Source organism: Mus musculus, chromosome 8 (genome assembly GCF_000001635.26).
Source record: "Mus musculus strain C57BL/6J chromosome 8, GRCm38.p6 C57BL/6J".
Classification (NCBI taxonomy): domain Eukaryota; kingdom Metazoa; phylum Chordata; class Mammalia; order Rodentia; family Muridae; genus Mus; species Mus musculus.
In genome coordinates, this window is record NC_000074.6 from 89024409 (window position 1) to 89045688 (window position 21280).

Genomic DNA, 21280 nt, shown 5'->3' on the forward strand with positions numbered 1-21280 from the left:
GCTGCCTTACCGAGGGACCCTTTGAATTCATTTTACTGTTCCTTCCCCTACTTTGTTACCATCTCTGAGGTTTGTTTCATTTGGGGTGGAGTGTGTAACTCCCAGCAAAAGACCCACGGCTGTGTTTTTCTAACAGAGCTACTAAGTTTTAAAGGAGTGGGAGCGCTTTTTCTTTTTTTTTTCTTCTTTTATACATCTCTTTCTTGACATTCGCTACACGCCAAAAACAATAAGCAAATAACCTACTGCTAGAAGTCCACGTTAACTGCAAATCACTTCGGACTTTCTGTTTGACCACTTTTAAAAAACAAATATATAACTTTAAAATGCTGTTGCCTCCCCTTGCCCTAACAGCCGTTTGTTAGGCTTAATCTGAATTGAGAAGCGTGGATTGGGGGGGGGGGGGTGCAAAGCCCAAAGCTAGCTTCCGTTTATCTCTAGTTGATCTTCGAGGCCCTTCATTACAGCTCTCTACCCCCTCCTCGCAGACTCCCCGCTTGAGGAACTTTAGGTAGCTTCAGCCAGCAAAGGTGGTAGCTTCTTCTCCTATCCAGGTCATTGTCAAACCCTTGTTTTTCCAAGGGTGTTTTCCAGGAAGGGAGGCCCTTATTGGGGGAGGGGAGGAGAAAGTGTGGAGAGACGCAAAGGAGTAAGAGGGAAAGACACATGGGGTTAAAAAGCAGATATTAAGGCCTTAAAGTTGGTTCATTTTGGGCCATTGACACCGCTAAACTTTTAGGTATATTTACAATTCACATTTAAGAACAATGGCACCTAAGTGAGTATCTTTGGTTCAAAACTTTTGTGAATTTAACTGTCTTTGCAGTTTGCAGCGACCCTTCTTAGTTCAGACAACCTGGTTCCAACTAGGTTGTCCCTCAGAGTTCCAAAAATGAAAAAGGAGGCTCGGGTGGCAGAGTGGGAGAGGAAAGATGGGCCAGGTTCGGTCGCATAATCTGCTGAGAACCCACCCAGTTACTTTGTGAACATCAATCCATTTCTCTTGGACTGGGCTGAGTTTTGACCATGTCTGTTTAACTCCGGGCTGCGGGCGCTTTCTGGGTTTGGAATAGACGTAGAGGGGGAATGGGAAGGTAGTGATCGCTGCATTACAATGATCATCAATCGATATAGATAGATGGGGACAAAAGGCGGGAGGAGGGGCGTAGAGAAACCGGGACCGCGATCTTATCATCGAGGCGGCCTCCGAAAATCTGGCTGAACCCAGAGCAACTTTAGTTCGCCTTAACTTAATCGCAGAAGGCCCTAGAAGGGAGCTTCAAGGGCTAGAGGGGAAAGCGCCCGCCCCTGCCCCCTCGCGGAGACGGCCTCGCAACTCTGTGGGCATCGCGGGGACGCTGGACCTGGAGACACGGCGGGACTATGGCAACCAGGGAGCGCGGGCCCAGCTGCAGCGCGGTGAACGGGGAGGGTGGCAGAGGCGCTGTCACTGCCTGGCCCCTCGTGGTGGCCGCAGACGGGGGACAGCCCCGACGTCCCCAGGCTTCGTGCCGGGACCAGGAACGTCGCCGCCCCCATGGACAAGGCGAGACCTGTGAGGAGACCGTGGCCTCTCGGACAGCCGAGCGTCTGGCCTCTTAACCCAGTGCTCACTCTGGTGGGGAGGGGTGCGAGAAGGGGGAGGGGGATTAAAAAGAGGCTGCAGGCAGGGTGACGGGAAAGGACCTGGAGGTGAACGAGAACCAAGGCCTCTGATCGGTTCCCCCCCCCCCCCCCCGCTGTGTCCACCATCTCTGACTTGGGGTATGGGGGTGGGGGTGGGCTCGCCCCGAGCGATCAGGCCAGAGAAAGCAAGGGCTTTTCCCCGACTGGACCTGACGCTGGAGTCAGCGCTGTAAGGACCCTTGCGGTTCTCTGGGCTTCGGAGTGTAGGAAAAATCTTGGGGAAGAACGGCTTGGGATAGCCCAGGCCTGCTGGGAGCTTCTGCCGGAGTCGCCCAGGTTGGCCCAGGTTTGTCAGCCTCCCCTGAGCACAGCCAGGTTCGGTGAGATTCATCACCTCCCAGAGACAAAGAGAGTTCATAGACCCCTGGGCAGACAACTTTCACCCTGCCTATTGCCACTCCAAAACTGTGCTCAGGAGTAAAACATGCCCTTGAACAAAAGACAGAAAGGAAGGCAACTCAGGTTAACTTGGATGATCAACTATTTCAAGTTGCTCCTACAGATCTGTATAATAGATTTTTTTGTTGTTGTCGTTTTAAATATGTATGTGCTTTTAAATGCGTAAAAGACCAATTAAATAAAGAAAAATTTCACCTCCTGGGTTGAGGCCCAGTTTCTAGTCAGATTATATAACCCTGCTGCATGGGGAATTCTCCAGCAATGCAGCTCTCAGCTGCCTGAAAAAACATGCCACGGAATCAAGTGAAACGGAACTAGAATAGTTAAATCTTAAATCCACCGATCCAGTTTAAAGGATGGACCTTACCTGTCAAGATGAGGTCTCAAACCTCAACTAATGCCCCCCTCACCCACTTGGAAGTGGAGTGGGAGAAGACTAGAGATGAGTATACACTCTAAAACAAGAAATGGATATAGTGGAAATAGTTAGGTCGCCAGATCTCAAAAACAAGCAAACAAAAAAACAAACAACAAAATAAAAACAAAAAACCAAATGAAAAAAAAAACCCAAACCAAAACAAAAGGCAGGCCCATGCATGCCCAATTCTGTTATGCCTTTTACAATTTTTTCTTATTTAGAGATACTAGCTCACAGTCAGAATTTACAGCTACCTAGGGAAATGTTAAACTACCTTTAGGGCCCTGGCTAAATAGAAATGCACTCTACAAACACAGACACAATATGTTGTTTTATCTGTTGCAAAAAAAATGTATTTGATTACTTGAGTAAAATTACAGTATCTCTGTTGTTAGTAAGTATTAAATGTTAAAGAAATTGGAACCCCCCCCTTCAACTTTCCAAGAAAGTGCATGTAACAGTCCATTTTTTTCCTTCCATACCTAATACAAAATAAACCAACACTATACCTGCTCTTGATCAAGAGGCATTTGCTCTTGTAAGGAACATATGTACATTTTAATGAAAGTGATATTTCTTATTGTATATAGAAGAGCATCTACATTTCTCCACTGAAGGTCGTTCAAGATGCTATCGTTAGCAGCATTGTGAAATTCCAGCACACGTTTTCTACTGTGAATATACCCTACAAGGCCAAAATGCTACGTCTCAGTTTCAACTACCAAAACAACACTTGTGGTTTTTTTTTCCTCTAAAGAATTCTGCGTGCTTATTACTGTACAGAAACGTATTAACATTGAAGACGACTCAAGTAAAAAGCACAATACAAATAGTTCAAAACGGAAATGGTTAACTCTCTAAAACAAAACCAAAAAAAAAGCAGGTTGAAGTTTAGAATCAAAATGAAACCAAAACCAAAACAAACAAACAAACAAACAACAACAACAACAAACCCTAAGCCTTCCAAATGTTCAGCCTGTACTTAAAGTCCTTCCCTTAAATCTGTTTGGAAAGATTAGACAATGTGTTCGCTGATAAAATTTTCCAGCAGGATCAAAGTGTACATTTATATACAGACTTTATTAGAGATCTAACGTATCACGGAGGCATTGCATCAACACCAGATTCATATTAAACTGGATATAGAAAATAAGTTAATGCCGGATTAAGACCGCCTAGCAGGGCAACTTGCGATTGCCATAAATGTTACAGCAAGCTAGGAGCACTCTAGTCCATTAGTATTTAGTCCAAAATACAGAAGACCAAAGTTAATGCCTGCACTCTGTTTGCAAAGCAAGGTTATAGCACTAATAAATAAGCTTTCTTAGAACTCTAGAGGTTGAACAACATACAAAAGAATGTCTTCATAGTGTAGTTCATAGTCCCAGGGGCCAGAAGGTAAAGGGCGGGGGGAGGGGCAGGAGGCAACCTCGGGCGACATTCTGAGAGGAAGCACTCTGGCAGCTTTAGCTTGTGACGATCTCTTTGCTGTCCTCCACGAAGCGGGTGAAACGGAAGTTGGTTCCGTTCTCGCTGCTCGCCATTTTCTCCAGGCCAGCCAGAGGAGCACTGGGTTCCGAATTGCCCAGTTTTTCCACGTTCCCAGTCAGCCCACTGATAGGTGAGCTGCTCCCACTGCCCAGGCTTCCAGGAATTGGAGGGATGCCGCCGTTCTGAATGACAGAGATCTCGTTGGCCTTCATGGCCAGCCCGTTGGACAGTGCTGCTGTATACTGGTTCCAAAAGCTGGACGGATCCCCACTTCCTGACCTCGCCGCTAGATCCTTCTGGAACATTTCTGGGAACTTGACAGGATTGCCTCCTAGAAATGTCATGGGGCCATCCACTGAGAGCCGCCGGCCCCGGCGTGCAGGGGTGCTGTTCCACATATGGGTGCCCATGTGGACCTGTAATGTGGGTTGGGGAAGAGAGAGAAGAAACAAGAGAGAGAGCCAGGAGCTTAATAGCCGATTCTGTCTCAACTCATATCCCAACACTCGACAAAGCAAGTGACCCGAATGTCTATTCTTATTACAGGACAGACAGGGGAAAAGACACCAGGAACCATCCACTCCCATGGTCTAGTAATAACGTGTTTGCTCTCTGCAGTGCTGGGTTGGCTCTCCTCTTCCTGGCTAACTCGCCTTACTTACTCTGTTTTTATTACCTGTATTTAGCTTATAATGGCCTCAAGCAAGCCAGGCAGTCATAGATAGCTCCTCGCAGGGTTAGAATTGTTATGTCCACTCTCATTGCAGTGGTAAGTATTGTATCTGACACTCTTTACCCTGTAGATGTCCTTTTCAGATGGGAAGAAAGTAACCCTCACTGATTGCCCATTGGAGGGCCTTGCGCAGAGAGAAAAACCCAGAAAGTAATTATTCATCCCACATTACTGGCAGCAACCTCCCGAGGAATACTCTGTCAACAGAAAAATGTACACAGCGAGAGTGCTCAACTGTTGCTCTAGAACGAGCATATTTGCTTTATTTCCAACACATATCAGTAGGAAATGTCGTGTAATCAATTATCATAATACCCATTAGGTGAGGAGTGACGTTACTGTTGCTAGAAAAATAAACCATGCTAGACTGGGGTTATGAAAAATAGCTGCATACGCCGAAGAGAGCCGTAGAGAGCTGTAATTATTAAGTGATATGGGCAGTGTGCAGGCCACACGGAGGTCTTTAATCAATACCCCATGGCAACGCCAGGCTGTCTGATTTGGTAGGTAAAGCAATTCATTTGATGCACTTAAGCTAGACAGCAGAAAGAGGCCTGCTGCTTCGCTTAGGTACCAAATTATTCAAGGCGTTGGGACAGGCAGCAAGCTACAGGCTGCCCTTGTCCCTGCCATGATCCTGACCTCACAAGGCTCCTCCATGTCTCCCCACCTCAGCTACGTGGAGCAGGTCCCCTTTCCAGAACCTTCTCCCTGGCTACGCAGCTGAGGGCTCCAGGACCATGTGCAATCATCAACCAAGGGCATGGGGAAGGGCTGAGGGGCGGTAGGGTGCGGGCAGAGCGGGTACCTTCAGATTGCCTTTTGTTGTGAATGCTCTTCCACAGATAGTGCAAGCAAAGGGCTTCTCTCCAGTGTGAGTTCTCTCGTGGATCTGCAGGGCACTCGAAGAAGAGAAGGTTTTACCACACGTGTTACAATAGTGCTGTTTGGGAGTTCTCCGGGGCAGAGCTGGGAGCAGAACTGGGGATGTCGCAGAGGACGACAGAGGCCCCTGAGGGACATGACTAGTGGGGGCGTCCTTACTGTCCTGAGGAGAAACGTGTACAAAGCCGTTGACCTCTGTTTTGATGAGAGATGACAGCGAGTTGGCGGGAATCACTGCAGAGTTCTGATTGGGGCCGAGGTTGGAACTGGGCTCAAAGAGCTGCGATGGCAGATCTCGCATCTGATGTGTCAACATGTGCTGCTTCAAATTACCCTTTGTGGAAAAGCCACGATTGCAAACTGTGCAAATGAACGGTCTCTCTTTGGTATGACTTCTGTAGTGAATGTCCAAGGCACTCTGACAAGCAAAGGTCTTGCCACAAATGTCGCAAGCAGTGTTTTTAAATTTACCCCGGTCTCTGAAAGGAAAGAGGATTCCCAGAGAATCTTCTTTGATGATTTTCTCTGCATGACTAGAAGTCAAGTCCAAAGCACCTCCGTTCACTGGGGTGGGAGATAGACCATTGGCGAACTCGCCTGGCCCCACTCGCTGTGGCTTTTCCTCCATGCCGGGTGACTTGTGGAATTCTTGGGTGCTGTTGGACGGGGACAGAGCCTGCATGGAAGAGGTAGACTCTGAGATGGCTGGGCTGCCTGCACTCTGGCTCTCCATGTCGCCACCCACTGAGGAAGAGTCGTTGGTCAGCACATCCCCTTCCATGGATCCGTTCTCCACAGACTTCAGGCTGGCCTGCAGCTGCTCCGCCAGGCCAGCATTGATCATCTTCATCTGATTTTCCAGAGCAGCGATGCTCGACATCTCGAGGGGCAGAGGCGAAGATGACAGGCTATCTTGGGAAGCGTCCGCTGACTTGGGTGTGTCTGGGATGCTGCCCTCAGGACACTCTTCCATATTCTCATCTGAGAAGTTGTCTAAGTCGTCGAAATTTTTCTCATCAAAGGAGCCTGTGTCAGACTCCATGGACTCAGGGTAGTTGTCAGGGACTGGGGTGTTGGGGATCTGGCCTCCCATGTGCATACGAATATGCTGCTGGAGGACCACTGCGTTTGTGAACTTCTTCTGACAGATGGGGCAGGAATGCTGGACTCTGAGTGGAGGCATAGCCCGATGGACGCTGTAGTGGGTCTTGAGGTTCCCTTTCGTGGTGAAAGCCCGGCCGCAGATCTTACACTTGAAGGGCCTCTCCCCAGTGTGTGTCCGGTAGTGCATTTTCAAGGCGCTCTGACAGCTGAGAACCCGGTGGCAGATGATACACTCATTGGGATCCGTGGCCTTCTTGTCAATGTTTTCTACCAGTTGCTGCAGCTTGGATGTCTCTGAGGCCTGGGCCGAATCTAAGAGTCCCCCAAAAGGAAACTTGGCCTTGAACTGCTCAGACATGAGGGGCAACAGAGGGTTGGTGAAGGTGGTCCCTCCTGGACCACCGTCAGCCACTGGGGAGTTCAGAGTACTGTTGCCCGCTGTCGGGACGGCGGAGCTTGCCATGTTACTCTCTTCACCCTTGCCACCAAAGGGTGGCACAGCAGACCCTTCCACTTCCTCAGGGACGCCACTTGGGTTTCTTGTGGCCAAATCAGGGGCCCCGGAGTCACTTTTGACTGAGCCTTGGGGACTGGCAGCAGAATGGCTAATAGGGATGGGGGCTGGCTCTTCCGTCTTGATGAAGGGCGTGAGGCTTGGGAGAGTTGGAGGCAATGGTAGGCCGACGGAAGTGGTCAGAGTGGGCAGGACTGGCTTGGTGTCTAGCCAGCTGGTAACTGGCTTCTCTGGAGGGATGGACATGCCGTAGGGGATGCCGGTGCTCGTGGGGACATTGTCCAAGTGCTCCGGTACAGGGTAGGGGTTCATCTGGATGTGGGGGTACTTCTCTTTGTGGCGCTGGAAGTGGACTTTCAGATTGCCCTTAGTAGAGAACCTGTTCCCACAGATGTTGCACTTGAATGGCCTCTCTCCAGTATGGGAGCGCAAGTGGATCTGCAAGGCACTGTCGCTCCCGAAGACCTTCGCACAGAACCTGCACTTGTGTTTAAAGAACGCCTCGTCTGAAGTACTTTTCGCTTCAAAGGCAGTGACATTTGGTGGCTTGCTTTTTCTTTGCTGGGCCAAGGCAGACAGGGAGTTCAAATCTTCTGCGGTTGTTGCAATGTTAGGCAAAGGGGTAGGGAAAACAGCGTTAGCTGGGGTCGGCTGAGGTAGAAGTGGGTTAGATGCAGGACTCAACAGACTGCTTATTGCGAATGCTGGTGAGGACGATGCTGAGACGGCCGGGGAGCTGACATGGGAGGCACCAGCATTGGAAGCCACTTTTTCTGAGGACGGGGTGGGCACTGCAGCCGTCACTATGCTCATGTTGGGAGAAGTGCCACCACTGGGCGGGACGATGGAGGTGCCGGAGCTGCTCTGAGGTAGCTGGACGTGGGGGAGCTGCTTCACACCGCTGATGTTGGCAGATTGGCTAGCAAGGCTCTGTGCTAATCCAGCTGCCACCGCCAGCTGTTGAGACAGATGGGAGCTCAGTGTGGTCAAGGGGTTGGCAGATGTTCGTAAAGTACCTTGAGACGGGATAGAGGGTGCTGCCGGCAGGTCTGCGCTCTGAGAGGCCAGCAGCAGTATTTGGTGACGTATTTGCTCTATGAGCTGCAGCTGGTGAATCTGCTGCTGCTGCAGAGCCAGGAGTTGTTCCATGAGGGTTGAGATGAGCAGCTTGCCTCCGGAGGCCCCCCCACACCTCGCCTCCTGGGAGAACTGGGCCACCGCTACCTTGGTGCTCTGGAGATTCTCAATGATGACGTTGCTGTTGATCACCGAGAAGTTGCCCAGTGTCGTCAGGTCCCCCAGTTGAGGTAGAGAGGTTGTGATCGCTGAGGTACCCGTGGAAGAGCCGCTGTGGCAGCTCGGGGTGGTGATGTTGGTGACACCGCTCAGAGTGCTGCCACCACTCCCGCCGCTGCCGCCAGTGGTGGTGGTGGTGGTGGTGGCAACTGGGACCTCCACCTCCATGGACTCTTCCCTGTCAAGCCCCTTGGGTTCTGAAAGGTCGCTGCAGTCTTCTTGGTCTGCTTTATTCGCCGCGTCTTTCATTTGGTCGTCGGGATCATTGAGAGACGGGCCAGGAGGGAAGGCTTTTGCTGGGGAGGCTGGACTTTCATTGACAATCAAAACTAATTGATTCTTAGTGCAGCTCTTTTTATGGAGCAGAAGGTCTGATAATTCAAAGAATTCAGCGCAGCACCGGCCACAGACATGGGCATCCTTGCTCTTAGTGGGGCGACTTGGTTGACCCTTCTCTGTGTCCCCTACAAACATCAAAAGGTGCAGGGTTAAAAGTGAAGCGAGGACAGACTGTCAGTAATGACTTGAAATTGATAGAAAGGGCCATAAATGTTTTCTATCTGCTAAACTCCAAATGTGACCCCCCCCCCCAAAGCCAGGCTGTATTTCCTGGGATGCCGAGGAACTCCTGTCTAGCTGGTATTTTGGATAGTTAAGGCCTTTAGATAATTCATCAAAATATAAAATACCATGAAGGGTGGACATTGGTACATAATGAAATTCCATAGCAAAATATTGATTTCCAATATTTTATACACCGATTGTCTACTTGCTGGGAGAGGGTCCCTCCAGCACACTGAGGACTTATTAGGCTCTTGAGTTTCTGTCAACCTTATTCATTTTCAACTGATGCAAAGATATCTGTGACAGTCTGTTCTGTCACTAAACTAATTTGTAGTCGTTCAGGTTCCAATCAGTTGTTGACAAGGGGGGAAAATGCATATCACCCAGCTGAGGACTGATGACTTCAGAATCACCTCAAGTCCCTGCCTGGATCCTGAGCTCGGGGGCCCAGTGGTGACAAACACAGTTCAGTCCAATCAGTAACAGACCTGTTTCGACTTCAAACCAGAAAGCAACACCCTCACAGGCAAAATGAAAAGAATGCAGGATGGTTATCCCTCACAGGCCTGTCTGGTACCTATGTATCACCCCCGCCCCAGACGTGAATTTTTCAAATTCAGGATTGAGCTCTGCTGCTCATTCTCCTAGGTAAAGAATATATGCCACCATGCTCCACGTGGCTAGGTTCTAAATAATTCCTCAAAAGTGGTCTTTCTGTCTCTAAAAATTGGTGTGGCATCTACAGTTCTGCTAAATGCTAGCTGAAGAAGAAGGTGCTGAGAGGTCCTCCCTTCCTTAAGAAATCATGCCCACCCAGGGGAGAGTTTGGCAATTCTTGTCTGAATGCCTTTAAAAATACTTTGCCTTTTGGTGTTATCGATTGTCTAACAGATTGTCCTGAATACATTGCATATACATATACATCACACACACACCCACACCCACCCACACACACACACACATCCATCCATCCATCCATCCATCCATCCATCCATCCATCCATCCATCTCCCTATTCATATCCCTTGATTGTTTGGCTTTACTGGTTTGCTCAGATGTCTTCTCACTAAGATCCATTTGTAAATTAAACATCAAAATCTCCAACTCCAAGCTAACATCCTATTCAAAGACAGGATGGCGTCCCCTTGTTTGCTCAGCATGGGGAACACCAGCTCCTGTTGTACGAATGGTGTGTGTGGTCATCTCCAAAGGCTGTAAAAAAAAAACTGTTTAATTCAAGGATTGCCTCCCCGCATGCTTTTCTACAGAGCTGAATCAGATAATAGGTAGTTTCCATGACTTCCAAATTGAATCTTCTAGAAAACTTGCAGGAGGAAAAAAAAAAGTAATTGCAGATATGAATACATGGAAAATCAAAATGCTGCCTACCCCAGAAATCCCAGTCAACCCAGAGCACATTCAGAAGAGCCAGAGGTTATCTTTTTGGATTAAGCATCTAAAAAGCTCGGAAGAGTTTTGCATTTCAGAAAATACAATTAACACCTAAACAGTCACTTGTGAAATTCCTTAACTCTATCTGCCTGGAGTGATGAGGAAGTTGATTAGGGCCCCTGGTAAAGTCTGCTGGCCAGAGGAGAGAGGGGACGCGTGCACTCTCCTCACTGGCATAGTTTTAGTGGCTGAGTTATATTTAATAAGCCGGCTTTCCTAATCCCCATCTTTAAATCTACACGGGGTTATAGTGCAACATGCATTAACAACACCAAACAAATCGCAGTTGTAGCAGAAAATACCAATAATGATCCAGTTTTAATTTAATGTTTAATCATCCTAATTGGCACCAGATTCCCATGCTCGCTGAAGGTGCTGTTTTAAGCACTTTCTGTCTCTTCTCCTGACTTGAAATACTACAAACAAAATATTAAATGAAATTTGCTAAAGTTATCCTGCCTCACGCGGGACAAAAAAAAAATGATGTGACAAAAATTCAGTGTAAAGCTTCGTATTTTGACAACTGATTTTAAATGATGCCCCCATTTCAGATGCTTATTTTAAACTAGGAAATGCAATTCCTAATATATTCAACAGAAATGTTATTTCTTTCTCTTTGCACATTTCCATATGTAATGGCTATGTTTCCATCTACTTTTACAGCCAATTATGAAGGAACAAAAGCTATTCTGTTTGTTCACACATTTTCAACAAAATGCATTAAAACTATTATGTCAGCATGTTCTATTAAGCTCTGCATTCAGTGGAAAATACTTTTCAACCAGCTCACATTTATCAAAACATAAAGCCACTTTAAAACACAGTTTTGCTTGGTCAGCTGGGCTTAGACAAATAATGACAGATTCAGAACTAAATAACCAGCAAGGGAAATCAGAAAACTGACTTCATCAATTGTACACATTACAATGTGGTTGCTTCAAATATTTAGCACATCTGTGCTCACGGTTAAAGGGCATTTTAATTCTTTATAACTTGCAAACATCTGATATTCTCATAATATATAGAAAAAAAAATAAAAGCTAGGTTACTTTCGAAGGTTACACTGATTTCTACTTCCCTGCACTGGGGTTTTGCATTCGTGCCGCTTCAAGACTCACTTGAGAGAATTTTTAAGTTTTTCTACCTGAACATTTTTATATTTAGGATTATGCTAATTAGATGGAAAATAAAGACGCTTAGAAATAAATGCCTGCTTGCTTCTGAGAGAGAGAGAGAGAGAGACCCTTTATAAAAGTTGGCCATATTTGAGCTTCGATTTTCACAATTTAGCAAGCTGACATTTGATCGCACTGTACCATCAGCTAATTTAATTTCCTGATGTTTATGAACAATCTGCTCCCTCCCAAATCCTGGCATCTATTTTGATTCGGCTCAGAAGCAGGTGTTGCTACACTCTACAGTGCCTAACTTTAAACCATTCTGCATGGTGAACAGAATTCCAGGGAAACCAGCATGGATCTTTAGCCCCAGTTACTAAAAGGAATGACTAAAAGTTACAATTAGATAACGAGCAGGCAGAAACACACACACACACACACACACACACACACACACACACACACACACACACACACACACACAGAGCCCTGTGTTCTTGTATCTCTTTAAATAATCTGTTACACAGGATGGCAACTGGTGACCTCCTTTTAGTAACTACAGTTCCCTTGTTCCTCCTATTGTAGTGAAAATCACATTCCAGATTCTTTTCTATGGATTTTGCATTCACAAATCTCGTAATTCCAGCCAGATAGGAACATTTACAAAGCAAGAGCCCTTTTTTCCCCTCAGCAACCCCCCCAAAAGATGCTTAGAATTTCTGTTCTTTTTTTGAAGGAGATGTTGAATCATTACCAAATTGTCACTTAAATTCCAGATGTTTAAGCTCTGGCTGAACTATCTAGGTACCCAATTCAAATTTGTCACTTTTTATCCTCTTAACCAAACACAGCAGAATTTGGAAGCAGGAAAACGAAGCGTTGCAGCCTCTCTACTCAGAAAGCAAAAATATAAAAACTATGCCTCGCACAGAAAGGTTCAGCCAGCCAGGAGAGAAGAGGAGGAAAACAAAAACAAAACAGAAAACAAAGCAAAGCAAAACAAAACAAAAAAGTAGAAACCAACCACCAGGCTCTACCAGATTTAGTTTTCTCTTTGGGAGCGCCTCAGAAAGACACTTAACACTACTTGCCAGTACCTTAAGACTACATTAGCATTTCTTAATAGAACTCAAACAATAGTGGACTTGGGGCCCCTAATTTTAACAGGCTGTTCCTTCCCACAGGCCTGCTTGCAGAGGCGATCATGAACATATTTGATTGAGTGATGCTTTATCTTTTTGTTTTATTTTTTTAAAGCAGGATCCGAATGTCCAACTTAAGGTTCCAGAAAAAAAAAAGCTGTAAATACAACATATGCTGCGCATATTTTCTGTAATGTCTGAAGTTCCTTTTATGCAGCATACAACCAAATGACAAATGAACTGGTCCCCTTCAAGTTTACAGTGCCAGCCCTGATTGTGTGGAAGGAGACAAGAGAACCCTCTGGAAAAAAAAATAACATGGACAAGATACTCCATTTAAAGTTCTGGTCCAGACCCACCTCCGGCTCACAATGAAAGGGGAAAATGTCTTCCCTATGGATGAATTAAAGTGAACACTAGATGGGGATCCAACAGCAAGGGTTTGTTCACAAACTACTCTGTGGCTTTCCTATTCCAGTGACGCGTAAAAGAGAGACTCCTTAAGGCGAGATCTAAACACTGACTACACAAACATTGGCAAAGTCACAAGAAACTAAATCCCTGTTGTTGGAGGGTGAAGCTGAGCCGTGGGAACTACCTGTCAATCTTCCCCTTTGGGGGTCTGGCATCTGGGGGTGGCGGGGGAATAAGGTTAGGAAAAGAAGCCAAGCTGATAAGGAGAAACTAAAATAAACTACCAAGTTCCTGCTAAGTGACTAGCAAGACTCAAATTGGGGGTCACCGGGAAGACACTGAAGGACACATTATGATCTGGACCTTGTCACCTCTGCATGGGAGGAGGCTGGCAAAGGTTAAAACAGCTCTACACGTCCAGGTTTTCTAAAGCCTGGCACACCAACTTTTTTTCCTTCTTGGGGGAGGAGTGTCAAGCCTCAGGTTAATATTATCTTTCTCTCCTCAAAGAATATTTTAGAACACAGGTTTTCTGCACTAGGGACTGTGTTGGAAAAAAACACATTTAAGCTGCAGAAGAATTTCGATTTTTTTCTGGTTACTTCACACTGAGTGAGCTTGGCTAAGTTTTGAAACCCGGAACCTGCCTGAATTCCCTCCTCCCATCGCCCTCCAGATTCGCTACCAGAAAAATGTGGGCTTTTGCCTTCTGAAGGATATTGTTGGTAAAAAGACAACTAGAAGTCTCCAACCTTAGAGAAAAGAAACGGTTTCCCAAACAGCACCCTATAATTTGGTACTTGTGCCCTGAGCCATAGCAGAAATTGGATGTAAAATACACCAACAATTGCTCAATGCCGAAAAGCTACCTTCCCAGTTTATCTCCTGCCTCAGCAGGCTTTCCCGGGTGCTTGTTTTTTAACATTTAGAAAGTATTTGCAGCCTGAAGCAAATCGCAACAAAACAAAACAAGACCAAAAAACAGTTCACATTTTCTCATCTAGAATCTTCTATTATGCCAAACTTAAAAATAGGCTTGATGAAACATGAATTCTTTCCAACTGCCTTATCTTGCAGGTGTCAGGGTTCTTTTCTTGTTTTTTTTTTTTGTTTATTTGTTTGTTTTTGTTTTATAAGAGAATTCATTATAGTTTTCTCTAACCTTTTGGGCCCAGAAATCAATGTGTGGCCATTAAGCTGCTTACAATGAGTAAATTACTTTGGTAAATAATAGAATTTCTTTATTAATATGAGTAAGAAGGGGTTTTCAGGTATTCCTTAGGAGAGTCAATGCTTTCTCTGTAATTCCCGATGTTCTAAGTTTCTTCCAACATTATCCTTTCCTTTAAAAAGCTGAGCAGCAAAATTGTTAAACGAATGGAGTCGGAATGGGGCCTGTTAGAAGCTGCAGGAATCTTGAAACCATCACCACCAAATGGAGTGAACCAACCCAACCAAAAAACTCAACACACACACAGACACACACACAGACACACACACACAGACACACACACACAGATACACACACACACACACACACAGGCACGCACCTGGAAATCCAAACTCAAAGAAAAGTAACCACAAATTAAATCATTAGATTTGCACATTCCCTTTTCCAGGATTTATCCATCATGGTAAATAATTCTTCCAAGGCTACTTATCTCTCTACAAGTAACTGGAGACTTGTTGAATATCTTTTAAGAGATGAACCCTACTCACCACAATCCCAGTTTTCATAAGGAACAGAAAAATACCTTATAGGAATACTCAAGTAGAATAAACTATCAAGGTTCTAAGATTAACTTCTAAGATCAACTAAATAATCATTTTTTTTTAAATTGAATGGTGGTGTTGGGACTGGTGCTTAGCAAGGCGTAGCTTTCTTTGTAAAACTCAAACACGACACATACTACAGGATGGGGCCACAGAACATAGAATTAGAGTGGCTGCTTCAGGGCCACTGTGGCTCTGAAAACTTTTCTAAGGTTTTCCTCTGTGTAGAAGTCAGACAGTCTGGGGGACAACACGGGAGGGAGAAGGGTCTAAACAAGATCTACTTTGGTAATGCCTGATATTTCATATGCTGTGTGTAGTAAGACCCTCTTGAGACAAGAGAAAGTGTAAAGCTGGCATCTGAGTAAGGGGTTGCCTTCCAAAGTAAAAAAAAACAAAAACAAAAACAAAAACAAAAACAAAAAAACCCACCAAACGCCCAACAGCAGCGGCTCCTCAGGCACATGTTCTGTTCTGGGTAGGGAAATGGATGGAGATGGCTGGACTCGTTGCAGAAGAGTCGACTTTTAAAAGCAAACGTGAGCTGTGTCATGCACTTTCCTCTGTATGTCTCTCACAACTATTCCCAAATGAAAAGATTCGGGGTATGGCGGGCCCTCCTGACTGTCAGCTGCTGGGGAGGGCTGCTTGTGTAGAGTACTATTACAGCACACTAAATCCTGTAACCCTATTACAAAACCTGCCCTCTAGTCAACTTCTCCCAAACTTATTGTTCAGCCATGTAAAAACAGTCATAACCTAAAACTATTACTACTGAAGAAAAGGAGGGAGTAAGGAGCTGGCCTGGGAGGGGTGTTTCCTAGGGTGTTCGGGATAATCACTGCTTTAATCACAATGAACCAGCTTTTAGGAAGAAAAAAGGAGAAATTAAGTGAAAAAAAAGAAGGAAAAGAAAGAAAGGAAACTTGATTCAGTTCCTTAATTAACTTACCTCACAGCTCAAATAAACTAAAAAAAAAATTGTACTAATAAATAATAATAGTAAGAGGCAGTGAACTCCTTTAATGCTATCGCTTTATGAGAAGCCTTAACTATTAAAAATTCCAGCTCTAGACTCAAAGCGAAGAACTAGCAAGGGTCTTTTCTTCCCAAGCTCGAGGTGGTGGTTGTTAGTTTTGAAATTCTTTGCGTGGAAAATACAAACAACCAGTATAAATTTAAAAAACAAAAACCAAAAAACACCTCTCTTTCCCCAGGTTGTTTTTCTCCCACCCCCACCCCCGTATGCAAATTGTTAAGTTTTAACAGCATCCCGGTGCAAAGGCCTCACTTTAGGAAAGATTGTTGTGGGGGCGGCAGAAAGCCTAAGAAACTAGCTGAGAAACCCCACAAAAATAGTCCGAGTGGTTGCTGCGGCCTTGGCTAATTTCATCTGGTTTTACCCTCAAACCGGTTCTTTTGGGGTGGGAAACTGGGTGTGTTTCAAGGGATCCTTCCAGAGGACTCAGAGAATCACACTGGTGAGGCTTCGAGCTTCCAAAGGTGCTGGGCAAAACAGTTGCCTTAATGGCTCTCAGATCGCCTGAAAAAATGTCCAGGTGTCTCACGCCAGGATTGCCCTCTCCCAACAGCGAGGAGGAAGTAAGCTGTCGATCCCTTGTCGCTCTGGCTCTGCCTGCGCGTACCCGCACCCAGAGCCGCTCAGAGCCAGGCCTCTGGGGACGGAGCCTGCGATGTGGGGCTCCAGCGCCCGCAGAGCGTAGTGGCCAGAGGTGCGGATCTCAGGTCACGCTTCCGAGCTCTGCTGGGGTGCAGCTCCTTCCTCCACGCCCGGGATCGAGGATTCCCGAAGGGCAGCCGGGGCCGCCGAGCCTCGGGTCTGGTCACTCTCCAACCGACGCAGCGGAGAGTCAGGCACAAAGTCCGGTGACCCCGGAACCGAGCGTAGCCTCTGGCCTGGGAGCTCGGAAACTCTGCCCTAGAACAGTTCAGGTCAAGCTGGGGTCGGAGGGGGTCTTCCCTCAGTGACCCCAGTTCCCTGCGCGGGTCTCTCCCATTCTAGGCCACAGTTCCCGCACACAAACTTTTCCCTACTCATTCAGTCCTTTCGGAACCCTGCCTTCATTGCTCGGCTGGCTCCAGGGGTCTGGCGGGCTAATACCCGGGACCCAAGAAAGTGTCTAATGACCCTTACCAGAACGGGTCCCGAAGGATGGGACTCCATAATACGTGGGGTGCACACATCCAAGCCCGACTTTGACGGGTTATGGGTGCAAGTGTGGAAAGAAACGACAGGAGAACAAACTTGGGAAGCCGGACCAAGCGACACTTCCCTGTCCCTAAGTCAGTCTCCAGAGCGACCGGCAGCACTCGGCCGCGACCCCAGGATGTCGCTCCTCCACCCCAACCCCCAGTTCTCACGGCTCGGAACCCCCAAAGGTACCATGTTTCGCCCGCTAGCCAAGTGGGAACGAGAGTTTGGGGGGGGGGTGGGTACGGAGAGCTCCCCACGCGCTCGGCGTTCAGCCACCCGGACGAAGTAAACTTCTTTAACGTTGGCCGCAGGGCTGGGCGGTGAGGCCCAGGCGACAGAGGCCCAGCCCGGGGACCCGGGTGGCGCGCGGGGAGCGGGAGAGAGCTCGCGTGGGCAGCTCCAGATGGCCTCTGCCCGAGAGATCGCCCCTCGGGGCGGCAGGGTCGTGGCCGCGGCTTCTCCGACCCTCTGGGCGGAGGAGCGAGCCGGCCAGTCGACCCTACTCCGCCCAGTCGAGGACACGGAACTCCGGAAAGCTCCAGCCGGGATAGGCTGGCTCTCCCGGGACAGGGGAAGCCTGGCCCGGCAAATTGAAATCGAGGAAGCATGAAATAAAATCAGACGCGCCGAGTGCAGAAGGCGAAAGCGGCGGTGGGCGCGGGGCCCGCCGCGTGTGCGTGGGTCCGAGTGTGCGTGTGAGTGCGTGTCTGTGTGTCCGCGGCGCCGGCCGGAGCACTCACCATCTCGCCGGGGGAGCGAGGCCACTTCGGGGTCGGATTGGAAATGTTGAGGCTTCGCTTGCTTCCTCCGCGACATGCTGGCTCAAACATCAGCTGGGGCAGAATAAAAAATTACTAAAAAAAAATCTTCTCAAAATTACGGAAATCGAGCGGCGGCGGCGGCGGCTCCCCCCGCCCGCCGGCCCGCCCGCCCCCTCCCCGGCTCCCCGGCCCCGGGCACAGCGCGCATGTGTCCTGCTATAATTATGATTATCAATAATGCATTGCGATTAATCATAGAGGGGCTCTTTGAAAGGCGATTGGCACCGGGCCAGCGCTATTCAAACCCGCTCGCCTTAATCAATTAGTTCGTGATTTGCTGCAGACCCCTGTCTCTCCGCGCGCTGGCCCAATAAGCCGGCCGCGGGGCTGGCTCTGCGCGCCGCGCCGCCCGACTCTTGGTTAACCCTCTTGGCGACCGCCGGGGACTCCGCGGCCCGGCCGCCGGGGGCCTGCCTCCTCGCCACTGCGCGCCCAGCGCCCCGGCCGGCGCCCCCCGCTCGTTCCCCTCCCCCCTCCCCCGCCCTCCATCCCGGGCTGGGCCGACCCGAATTAGCATGCTCGCCCGGGAGCCTAGCGGAGCAGGGCCGCGTGGGGGTGGGGCTGGCGGCGGGGGCTGGGGACCCAGGCTGCGGGCGAGCGGCGAACTTCCTAACTCCCGCGCTGCGTACTGGCCCGCGAGGGGGAGGGAGTCCCGTGGCGGGACGGGGTAGGAGAGGGCGCCCCATTTCGTGAGTGTTCCTTCATTTTCTTTAAGAGCTACCAGAAAGCAGCCCACCCCCACTCTCATAAAAAAAAAAAAGCGAGTGGGGAAGAGCCAGCCCCACGCCAGTCCGCCTCCCGCTCGCTGCCGGGCCTCCCTCCCGCCTGCCCGCCGCCTGGCTCGGAGATCCTTCGCCCAGAGTTCTCCACTCTCAGGATCCCGGGCTCGCGGGGGTGCGGAGAAGAGGACCCAGGAAAGGTTTGGGGACGTGATGGGTTTGGGGCTTGGGGGGAGGGGCAGTTTTCTCGCCACCCCATCCTCTCCCTGCCTGGGAGCGGCGACCCTCCAGCCTCTTGCTGGCTCCTTAGCTCCCTTTCTCTACCTTGGACATTCCCGGGACAATTAGGGCTGAAGTTTTCGGGAGAAGCGCCCCGAGCCCGTGGGATAAGGGGGCGGCTCGGCTCCGCCCAGGACCCCCTCCCGAACCTCCCCCCGGCCGCCCCGGTTGGCTGCAGGGCGCGTCACTCCGCGGGGAGGCGGCGGCCACCGTGGCGCCGCCAAGCTCCGGGCGGGTGGAGAGCAAGGACCTGCCTGAGCTCCGAGTTCAGCTTCTGCGGGAGGGAGGGGAGGGGCGCAGCTAATTCTGTGCTAAGCAGCGCTCCCCTGGCCTGGGTGGTGCTGCTGGAGCCAGACCCTAGGCACCGCCTCTACCCTGGACCCTAGTGCTCCGTGTCCTAGGGGTGGAGGCCGCCACCTCGTCGCAGACGAGGTGGCTACCCGGAGTGAGTGAGCATGGAGGGGGGGTCCTGTTCGTTGCCCTGCTAGCTACGCCGTGACTCGCCTTCACTTTTCCGACACTTGCTACGTGCGGCGCCCAAACTTTTCTCTCCATCTCTCTCTGTTTCTCTCCCAGAGCTGGGAGCCAGCCTCTCTTACCCGCTCACGGGACCCAGGGATCCGGGCCCTGTACTCCCTCTTCCGGGTTTGGGCGCCTGCGAACCTGAGGCTTGGTCCTCGGCTTAGTTTAGACCTCCTCCTGCCTCGGGGTTTCCGCTCGCCGAGGTTCCCGAAGTCCTGCACCCGAAGGACTAAACTAACTAAACTTCGGCTGAGTAATGGGGGTGGAGGCGGGGGAGGGGTGCAGATACACAATCCTTGCCCTATCTCGCGATCAGGAGAGGAGAGGGCTCATAAGGACGCCCCAATTCTGGAGCGCCTTTGAGTCTGGATCGTGACACAGTCGGCTCGCGCGAAGTGGGCACTAGCCTTCACAGCAGAGCCTTGGAACTCAGGACCCATGTCGCACTCTCTTAAATGGCTTTTAGCCCCTTTCCACGGTTCTTTTTCCCCTAATCTTTTGTGTGCTAGTTGAAAGTATCTTTTTATGTCTGCTGACTTTATACTTCTTGGTTTAACTTCTGCCTTCTTTCCTTCTCCCCGTCCATCCTTCCTCTCTCTCTTTTTTTTTTTATTTTGTCCTTGCTCTCCCACCCCTCGCGCGTCTCCCTGGTCTCCGGCTCTCTCCCGCATCTCGCTCTTCCCTTCTCTCCAGGTTCTGTTGGGTACTGTAGATTTTGATAAAAAGACAAACGAAGCTATCAGTGGCTCTGATGTTGAAGAATGAAGATAATAATGTTTCCATAGGTGGTGTTTCAAATGCCATTATTTCTCACTGAATATTTAAAGAGATCTCTCGGCAAAGATGGATTTGCGCGCTCCTGGGGTGCTAGCCGCTTACTTTCCCCAAACCCCCGGGAACGTGATCAGACCGGAACACTTTTAAATCTAGCACTCTCCCCTACCCCGCAAATCGGAGCGCTTGAAAACACACCAACGTGCACCCCTCAGGGTGCACCGAAGCTTCCAGGCGCACCTTTCTTCCTTGAATCTGCCGGTATTTAGAGCCGCCCTCAACAGTCTTTAACATTCTTGGCTTCTTGAAAGTCCTGGCCTCCGGGCAATCCAGTGGCCAGAAACCCAGTGGAGCTGGCGGTCCTACAAGCCCTTCTCGGGGTGTGCTCCGCGGGAAGCTCCAGGGAGATGCTTCACACGTGCTCACTGTTGGCTCTATGTGTGATTAAGGGTGGGGGGAATCTCCCCCCAAACACCACAAACGAACGAAAACGCAAAATCTGCTGCTTCGCGCTGTTTAATTAAAAATGGGCGAGCAGAGACGAATTAATTGCGGGTATCTAAACTTTGATAACTTTTTTCGTTCTTTTGAGTCCTCGACGACGTAGAGGCGGGCGCCTGGCTCTGTGAGCGGCATCCCCCGCTAATTTCTTGTTTGTTTTCTTTCCCTTTGGCCGGGAGAGAGAAGAGGGGAGGTGGAGGAGGGGGATGGGAGGAAGGGGACGGTTGGAATGGCCGGGAGAGAATTGGTCTTTATTGTTGGTGGCGATACATCAATTACAGGCCATTGTCTCGCGCCCAAGTTCCGCGGTTCGCTGGTGCGGTCGCCGAAGTGTCAGCAAGCTGGCGAGGCACCGCGTGCCGCAGAGCAAAGACATAATTAAATCAATAAAAAATGGACACAGATTGGGGTTTATTTTTTTATTTTTGAACGGGTCGGGAAAGAGAAGGATAGTGAGGTGC

General features: G+C 49.1%; 1 protein-coding gene, 1 long non-coding RNA gene and 1 other non-coding gene across 5 annotated transcripts in view; 2 read left to right on the forward strand and 1 right to left on the reverse strand.

Annotated features, from left to right (window-relative positions):
- The first annotated feature begins 326 nt into the window (after positions 1–326).
- Mir8110 (microRNA 8110) lies at positions 327–423 on the forward strand. Its single transcript, NR_106190.1, has one exon. It is a non-coding gene; the product is annotated as a microRNA 8110 (primary transcript).
- Positions 424–2833: 2410 nt separating this feature from the next.
- Positions 2834–19754, reverse strand: Sall1 (spalt like transcription factor 1). Of its 3 annotated transcripts, none has more exons than NM_021390.3 (4): positions 19622–19754; positions 17944–18036; positions 5536–8990; positions 2834–4410 (listed from the first exon to the last, which is right to left on the reverse strand). In NM_021390.3, exons 2-4 carry the CDS (start codon positions 18017–18019, stop codon positions 3970–3972), a joined length of 3972 nt encoding a protein of 1323 aa, NP_067365.2. In that variant the 5' UTR covers positions 18020–18036; positions 19622–19754; the 3' UTR covers positions 2834–3969. The 3 variants fall into 3 exon arrangements, with proteins under 3 accessions (NP_067365.2, NP_001357998.1, NP_001357999.1); NM_001371069.1 differs by lacking the exon at positions 19622–19754 and adding an exon at positions 19068–19104; NM_001371070.1 differs by lacking the exon at positions 19622–19754 and having other exon boundaries at positions 17944–18454.
- The window catches only part of Gm3134 (predicted gene 3134), a 29777-nt gene continuing 25331 nt past the window's right edge, over positions 16835–21280 (forward strand). Inside the window, exon 1 of the long non-coding RNA NR_166639.1 lies at positions 16835–17388. This is a non-coding gene — a long non-coding RNA (predicted gene 3134). The remainder of the gene's footprint in view (positions 17389–21280) is intronic.